This window comes from Portunus trituberculatus, chromosome 45, assembly GCF_017591435.1.
Source record: "Portunus trituberculatus isolate SZX2019 chromosome 45, ASM1759143v1, whole genome shotgun sequence".
Lineage (NCBI taxonomy): Eukaryota > Metazoa > Arthropoda > Malacostraca > Decapoda > Portunidae > Portunus > Portunus trituberculatus.
The window spans coordinates 4,168,801-4,176,531 of NC_059299.1; the positions used below are offsets into that span (position 1 = coordinate 4,168,801).

The following is a 7,731-nucleotide window of genomic DNA, read 5'->3' on the forward strand; positions in this document are numbered from 1 at the left end:
CGTACACAAATCTCAAGGTAAAAATCCGTCCCTGTGTTGGTAGGCATTTTAAGTAACTCTTTATTCGTATATCATTTTGTTGCCCCAGCCTGGTTCTCTCTTATATGAAAAAATATATTCTTGATCATAAGATTTGACTTCACTAGGTTAGGTGTGACAGCTAATGTGGTGAATAGTGATGAATATGTGGTGACTAGATGCGAGTCGGTGTTGTCACGGTGTTGATGGTGTTATAATGATGGTGACGTGTTGTTTTAGGGTTGGGAGGTGTTGCATCACGCTAATTTGAGGCTAATGGTGGTGAATGGTGATGGTGATGAGAATACTGATGAGTGGTCGGGATAATGAATGCGATGATGGTGGTGAGTGATGTTTTAGTGGTGACTGGGAGTGGTGAGGATCGGCAGTGCTTCGAGCATTTCCGGTGAGGGAAGTAAAGTGAGGGACAGATTATGCTGGAAAAGAAGAGCATGGATGACGTGGAGAGGGGGAGGAATGGAGGAATGCTTCTGTTTATGTGGTGGATGTGGATGGGTGTGTGGGGATGGGTTGTAGTGGTGGTGGTGGTGATGGTGGTGGAATAAGAGAAACACTGGGGTACTTCATCCGTGCATAGTTTATACCCACTGGCAAAATAATTCTCGTTAATACTTTTAATGGAGAGGAAGTAAATTTTGTATCATCACTCTAGGACTTCTGAAACCTTACTTAGATATTCACTACGCACGAAGATTTTTATTGAGAGACACAGTAAGCAGTGGGGAGGAACAGCAAAGCGACGGGTGAGAGTCAAAGTCAATAAGATTAATATAAGCGACCACAGGTACCATGACGCGTTTTCATATTTACTCTGCTTACTATTTGGTGATTTTATACGGCTTCAGAAACTTATGTGGGGGATCAAAATAGTGAAGACTGGCCATTAATCTTCTGACCTCCATAGACTCTTCCTAATGTCAATGAAATCGTGTAATCACACCCAACACTCGGAACAAAAATGCGTTCCAGTACTGAAGGGGTTAAGGTGACTCAGTAGAGGAAGCAAGTTTCTTTAAGGTTTAAGACATTGCAGAATCCAGCTCCTGTAGTGGGCGACGTTGGTGTAGACAGCGGGGACCCCAACAGTGCCGCAAATCTTCTTCCCGTAGGACACGATGCCGAGCTGTAGGGCGCCAAGAGATTAGAGGGCGAGTGAGAGCTGATGAGAACACATGAGACTGTCGTAACATAAAACAAGGAAAGAGAGCTTCGTGTAATAAAGAAAAAGACTATCGCTACTAAAGAACAAGACCAAATCAAGAACAGGAGTCATCTTTATCAATACGCACACACACACACACACACACACACACACACTCTCTCTCTCTCTCTCACCTGGGTATATTGACCGGTGCCTGCCTTAGACTGCATAACTGGACCTCCTGAGTCACCGAAGCATGAATCCTGTCTGTTGCGCCCTCCGAAGCACAGCTGAAGGACAAGCACAATAAGAAACACTCACCTGAAAATTGACTTCCACTGAGAGAGAGAGGATGAAAGTGAAGATTCTTAAGACATCACCCCTTCCATTAAGCCCTTCAGTACCATGACGCGTTTTCATGTTCATTCTTCTTACTATTTGGTGCTTTTTTTTTTTACAGCTTCAGAAACTTATGTGGGAGATTGAAATAGTGAGGACTGTGGCCATTAGTTTTCTGACCTCCATAGACCCTTGCTAATATCAATAAAATCGTCTACTTGTACACAAATCTCAAGGTAAAAATGTGTCACAGTACTGAAGGGGTTAAGTTATGAAAGGAAGAAGTTGAAGATTATTGCACTTATTTACTCTCAAAAACGAAAATATCATGAGACTCTTTATAATGCTCCAAAGTTTCAAATGAGCGTAGTTTTGTCCCCTATCAGAAGCCTCAAGCTCTCCACTCACCTGACCTTCACCGAGGTAGGAGAGGTACTCGACTTCACACGCTGCCCTCTTCTGGTAAGGAATTGGTGCCCTCTGTAGGATTTTAGACTGAAGAGTGTTTTCCGTGGAGCCCCAGCCTGCCACCACAGCGTCCCGATATCCCAGGAATTCACTCACGTCCAAGTCAGACTGAGGGAGGCACACCGGTCTAATGGCATCTGACGGAGGCGGTGAAGGAGAGGCGGAGAGTTAGGTGTAAGATGGTAAAGGGATAACGAGGGAAGGTGTGATAAGTAGTCAGTGAGTAGCTTGCTGCATTTACTTTCCCTGTTCACCGTGTTCTGTGTTTTGTTTTTGTTTCGTCAGTGTCTGCTCATCTGATGTGTTGAAAAAGTGTATAAGTTGTCAAATGTTGTAGGGAAATTCTGGTGGAAATTGGAGTTGCAAGTGCAAAACATTTACCTCAACAACTGAATAGAAGAAAAATCATTCGTGTGACGTGAAAACTGTCCTTGAAAAACTCCCACATCATTTAACCCCTTGAGTACCATAACACGTTTTCATATTCATCCTGCTTACTATTTGGGAATTTTATACACCTTCAGAACTTTATGTTATGGCCTATAGCGCCTGTAGGTCTGCTTGGAGAGTATGAGAAATGCTGTTCAGCTTCCACCCATTAACTTCACAGACAATTTTATTTCTAGTGGTGCCCATACTAGGACCCATATCACACCCAAGCGCATCTTTAGTGTGAGCCGTAAGGTAATTACACTTCTACCTAGAACATGGGTATCTTGGTGACATGTAAGTAACTTTAAACCACTCGAAAAGTGACAAAGTTTTAGGGCAGCACGAGGAGGGATTCGAACCTACACATGGACGTCTGCCCGATTCCACGCTCACCACCTGGCTAATAGTCTCCTGATCTCCATAGACCTTTCCTAATGTCAATGAAATCGTCTAATCACACCCAAAACTCAAGATAAAATGCGAAGGGGTTAAGAACACAAATGCATACACATCATCACCATCAGCGGCAGCAGGAGCACTCATGGGTAAAAATGCATGAATATCACCATCACCATCAACAGCAGGAACACTCACGGGTGAAAGTGACGGGCTTCCCGAGGCGGATGAGGGAGATGTCGTTGATCAAGAGGGTCGGGCTGTAGTCTGGGTGAATCGTTATTGACTCTGGCTTGAAATCTAAGGGGGGCGGGGCGCATTCTTTGGCGTCGATGTAATCCTGGGGGCAGTCTATCTTCTTCGAGAGGTCGTGTTCTCCGAGTCTGACCTTCAGCCTGGGGAAGTACGTGGGTGTTAAGAGAACATATTGAAAGTTACACTGGAAATCTGGACCATTAATATTTTGGACAATTTTCAAGTTTGTGTTCTAATCTGATTGTGATCCCGAGGGAGTAGAGTGTTGAGAGAGCAAGAGAACACAAGAGAAGCCACGGGAAGAGTATGATTGCTATTCTTGAACACTTAGGGATCATTCTTATGGTTGTGTTCGTCTTAAAACTCGTATTTTCAAACATTAATGCTCTTCACCTCCACTATTTCAAAAGCCTTTTTTTATTTACTCGAGTTTTTAAGGTGTTTTTATAGTTCTACAGGTAAAGTGACAAGATGAGTGACAAGATTTATACACTAATGATTGGACTAACACTCTTGAAAACTCCTCTTATCATCTCTGTGGCTTTTGAAAATAGTCGTGGTGAGAGACCAAAGCATTTCTGAATACGGGTTTAGGTCTTGTGGAATCAAAACTTTATGAAAACACTCTTGAAAACTCAAATAACTTCCAATAGAACTTAAACTAAGCCAAGAATAGATGAAGTGACATTTATTTTTCGAGCATAAGCTAAGAAAATAGGAGAAGCTGCAAGAAGTCATTAGGCCTATACGTGGCAGTCCTAGCATAAAATTTTGAGAGTGCAGGTCGCGTTTCTTGGCATGGCGCAATAGAAGAAAGTCGCTTAAAATCACCAACTCTCTCTCAGATCTGCACTGGGACTGGCATTCTAACTGGGTCCTTTTTTTTGTTATCCTTGGCCAGTAAAGGAATATCACTACAGAACACCAACTCTCTCTCAGATCTGCACGGGACTGGCATTCTAACTGGGCCTTTTTATAATTATTTCCGTTACCCTTGGCCAGCTTTCCTCTCTCACATAAAAAAGACAAGGGCAAGACTCACAGTTGGCCAATTCTGCTCTTCCGTATGGACTCTGGGTGGACGCAATGGCCGGCACTGAGCACGTAGCGATCATTGATGAGACTTCCGCCACAGAGCCAATGTGGCTTATCAGGGTCTGAGGCACCAGGGAGGACAGGGAGTGTGTTAGGTCAGGTTAGGTTAGGTTAGGTTGACTTTGGGTTAGGTTGGATTTGGTTAGGTTTGGGTTAAATTGGGTTAGGTTAGATTAGGTTAGGTTAAGTTAGGTTAGGTTAGGTTAGGTTAGGTAAGGTTAGGTTGGGTTAGGTTAGGTTAGATTAGATTTGTATTCTCCTATTCATTGTTAATTCACCTGTTGTCTCCAAATCCTCCTCTTTCTTCCTCTTACATTATACAAACCAACTCATTCAAATTCATTCTACTACAACCATCACCTCCTCCTCCTCCTCCTCCTCCTGCTCCTGCCCCTTCTTGCTTACTTCTATATCCCAGCAGGGCCATCCAGGGGTAGGCGTTGAGGGGGGCGTCCTCCCCAAAGAACACCCTGTAGGACTTTCGTGCTCTCTTGCCACATTTGCTTTTGTCAGGCAGTAGATACTCGCCCAGCAACTGGTAGGACTTCAGTTTGTTGCTTCCCTCGGCCTGTTCATAATGAGAGAGCCAAAGATTGTGTTGTTTAGTTTGACGTTAGTGTTGTATGTTTTGTTTTGCTTTTGGTGTTGTTGTTTTTACTGTTTTTCTTTTTTAACTGGTTGTTTTGGGTTTTAATTAGTTGATATATTTGTTTTGATTGTTTTTTTCTGTTCTGACTGGTTGTTTTTTTTGTTTTGACTTGTTTTTTTTTTTTTTTAACTGGCTGTTTTCGTTTTGATTGGTTATTTTTTGTTTTGACTGCTTTTGTTTTGTTTTGACTTTTTTTTTTGATTAATTAAGTGTTGAGGTGTTTGTGGTTCAGATTCGCTTACCTTTTCTTTTCCTTCCCCCGTGTCATACTTCATCCCCATTGGTTCTCCTTTCATCTGTTCGAGTGTTTGTTTTTTCTTCTCCATCTCCATGACTTCTTTCCGTCCTCCTCCTGTTTGTTTTGTGTTCTCTTTTTCCTCTTTCACTAGTGTTGCATCTCCTTTTCCCTTTGTTCCTTCTTTCTCCTGTTCTTTTTCTCTTTTACGTTTTCTTCCTTCACGGCGATGTCTCCGTTTTCTTCCTTTATCGAATGTGTTGTATGTACTTCTCTCCTCTTCAGAGTGTCGGAAGGCATCTTGATGAATTGTGGTAAGTAGTAACCTGAATATAAGTTAGTTTTAATTTAGTCTACCATTTCTTTACGTCGTTTTCTTTGAAGGTGAGTCAGTTTTTCGTTCTCTACAATCCAGGTGATCGTTTTAATATAGATGAAAAGATAGATAAAGATTGACTAACAGATCTTTGGCATTAAACGGTATATATATATATTTTTTAACAAACTTTGAATATAGAATGATTGTAATATTTGTTCAGAAAGTCACAAATGTGGTAATTCTTTTCAGGTTTTGAGTAGGAAAGAAAGAAATCTCGATAAACTGATAGAAAAAGAAAATATATAAAGATGTGAAAAAACTGAAGACTGAAAGAAAGTGTGAAATTTAGTAGATAGAGAGAGAAAAATGGATAAACAGGGAAATATAAGCTGTAGATAAATAAAAAGATAATGTTGAAGAAGATGAAAAGTCTGTAACAATTAAGAGAGAGAGAGAGAGAGAGAGAGAGAGAGAGGTATGATAATATAGTTAAACAGGGCAACTCTCACCTGGCGTGGCTCCTTTACCTGCCGTCACCACCGTCACCACCACCGTCACCAGCAGCACGCCACACCACGTCAGCCACCTCATCTTGCCTCACGTCACACCTCAGGGAGCGACAACAAATACTTCAGTGTGACATTTCAAACACATCTTAACAATTTGAAAAACCTATAGAAATTACGCATTTTTTATCTTTATTTTTTTTAACCTCTTCAGTTAGTGGAACGCATCTTCATCATGAACTTTTGGTGTGATTAGACGGTTTTGTTTACACTAGGAAGGGTCTATGGAGGTCAGGAGATTAATGGCCAGAGTCTTCATTATTTTAATCTCCATATAGGTTTCTGGAGCTGTAGAAAATCACTAAATTGTCAGCAGAGTGAATATTAGAACGCGTCATGATACTGAAGGGGTTACGAGTGTTTTTCTAGACATAAACAAATAAAGATAAACAAAATAAAAATACAAACAAAACAGGAAACTACAAAAATTACTTCGATGATATTTTTTCTTTACTTAATTATTTATTTTAATGATTATGGAAACTGGCGATGCTTATTAGTTTTTTTTTTTTTCATTTTAACACTTTCACTGTCAGTTATTCTTCCTAACCACAACTTTTAACCTCCGCACACGTAAACTAGATCAATCTTTCTTACTCATTACGAAAACTGAAGATATTTATGACTTGTTCACTTTAAATTACCCACTGCTAGTCATTCCCTCCAGTAATGTGTTGGTTTTAGATCACTAGTCTGTTGTGTTACACTCGATTAAGGTAAACATGCTTTTGTAGGTTATCAAAAGTTAGATCATCCTCATATTCTTAACTTAATCTAGTAATAACTAAACCACACTAACACTTTTTGTTTTCTTTTTCATAAACGTTCAAGTCCTGCAGTGGATCTTTCTCATAAATTCCCTTGCACAACACCACAAAACCACCACGAATCAATTTTCTTAACCTAACCTAACCTAACTTAATCTAACCTAATCTAACCTAACTAAACCTAACCGAACTCAATTTAACCTAAGCCAATCAAACTTAATCTAACCTAACTCAACCTAACCCAGTCAAACCAACAAAACGTAACTCAACCCAATTTAAACCTAACCTAACCTAACTTAACCTAACCAAACCATAACCAAACCACACAAACACATAATTTTTCACACATTCAAGTCTTTCACCGATTCTTTCCCTCCAACTCCCTTGAACAACACCACAAAGCTAACACAAATTCAACTTCCTTATCTACACACACCACTCCCTTTACACATTACCTGACGAAACCGCAGCGTAAGCCCTCTAGTACCTTTATCACTTGTGCGCTGACTCACCTTGCCTTCTTGATCAACTACACACCTTCAGACAGCCCCGGCGTGTATAGGGGTAGGTTTCAACAAGGTGCCACAAGGAAGGGAAAAGGGGCAACAGGGCAGGACTGGAGAGACACTGGGAGGTAAGTATGGGAGGAAAGCTAGCGAATGACAGGGAATGGAAGACTGAGCGGCATGGAGGTTGTTGGGGAATGATGCCAAAAATAATGACGTCCGTATCTTTAAAGGAGTTACGGGGGAAAGAAAGGAAGAAGAGATGATATTGGTGGAAAAAAATATTGTTTGGGAATATTGTCACGAACGTCTTCCTGTGTTTTGTCAATATGATGAGCGACACAAAGGAAGGCAAAGGAGGAACAAGTACTAGGTCCCGTGCAAGGCTGTTTACGTTAAGTTGTCACGTGTAGACTGACGCGAGAGATGGAAGATAGCAAGCACAAAGGATCACGCAGGAAATAATGACTTGTAGTGACCCGTAGAAGTGACCAGTTTGTGATAATGACTGTACTTCACTTCCC

General features: G+C 41.0%; 1 protein-coding gene across 1 annotated transcript; it reads right to left on the reverse strand.

Annotated features, from left to right (window-relative positions):
• Positions 1-598: 598 nt before the first annotated feature.
• LOC123519648 (serine protease grass-like) lies at positions 599-7,460 on the reverse strand. Its single transcript, XM_045281108.1, has 9 exons — positions 7,214-7,460; positions 5,878-5,976; positions 5,057-5,375; positions 4,571-4,733; positions 4,113-4,227; positions 3,014-3,210; positions 1,928-2,124; positions 1,375-1,470; positions 599-1,162 (listed from the first exon to the last, which is right to left on the reverse strand). Exons 3-9 carry the CDS (start codon positions 5,144-5,146, stop codon positions 1,052-1,054), a joined length of 969 nt encoding a protein of 322 aa, XP_045137043.1. The 5' UTR covers positions 5,147-5,375; positions 5,878-5,976; positions 7,214-7,460; the 3' UTR covers positions 599-1,051.
• Between the last annotated feature and the right edge of the window lie 271 nt (positions 7,461-7,731).

Bases quoted from the DNA above. Each gene is read 5' to 3' on its own strand.
- LOC123519648 (XM_045281108.1), bottom strand. From the start codon at position 5,146: ATGGAGATGGAGAAGAAAAAACAAACACTCGAACAGATGAAAGGAGAA. The intron at 4,734-5,056 runs GTAAGCGAATCT...CATTATGAACAG, and splicing joins CGGGGGAAGGAAAAGAAAAG to GCCGAGGGAAGCAACAAACT. The intron at 2,125-3,013 runs GTGAGTGTTCCT...CGCCTCCGTCAG, and splicing joins GAAGCCCGTCACTTTCACCC to ATGCCATTAGACCGGTGTGC.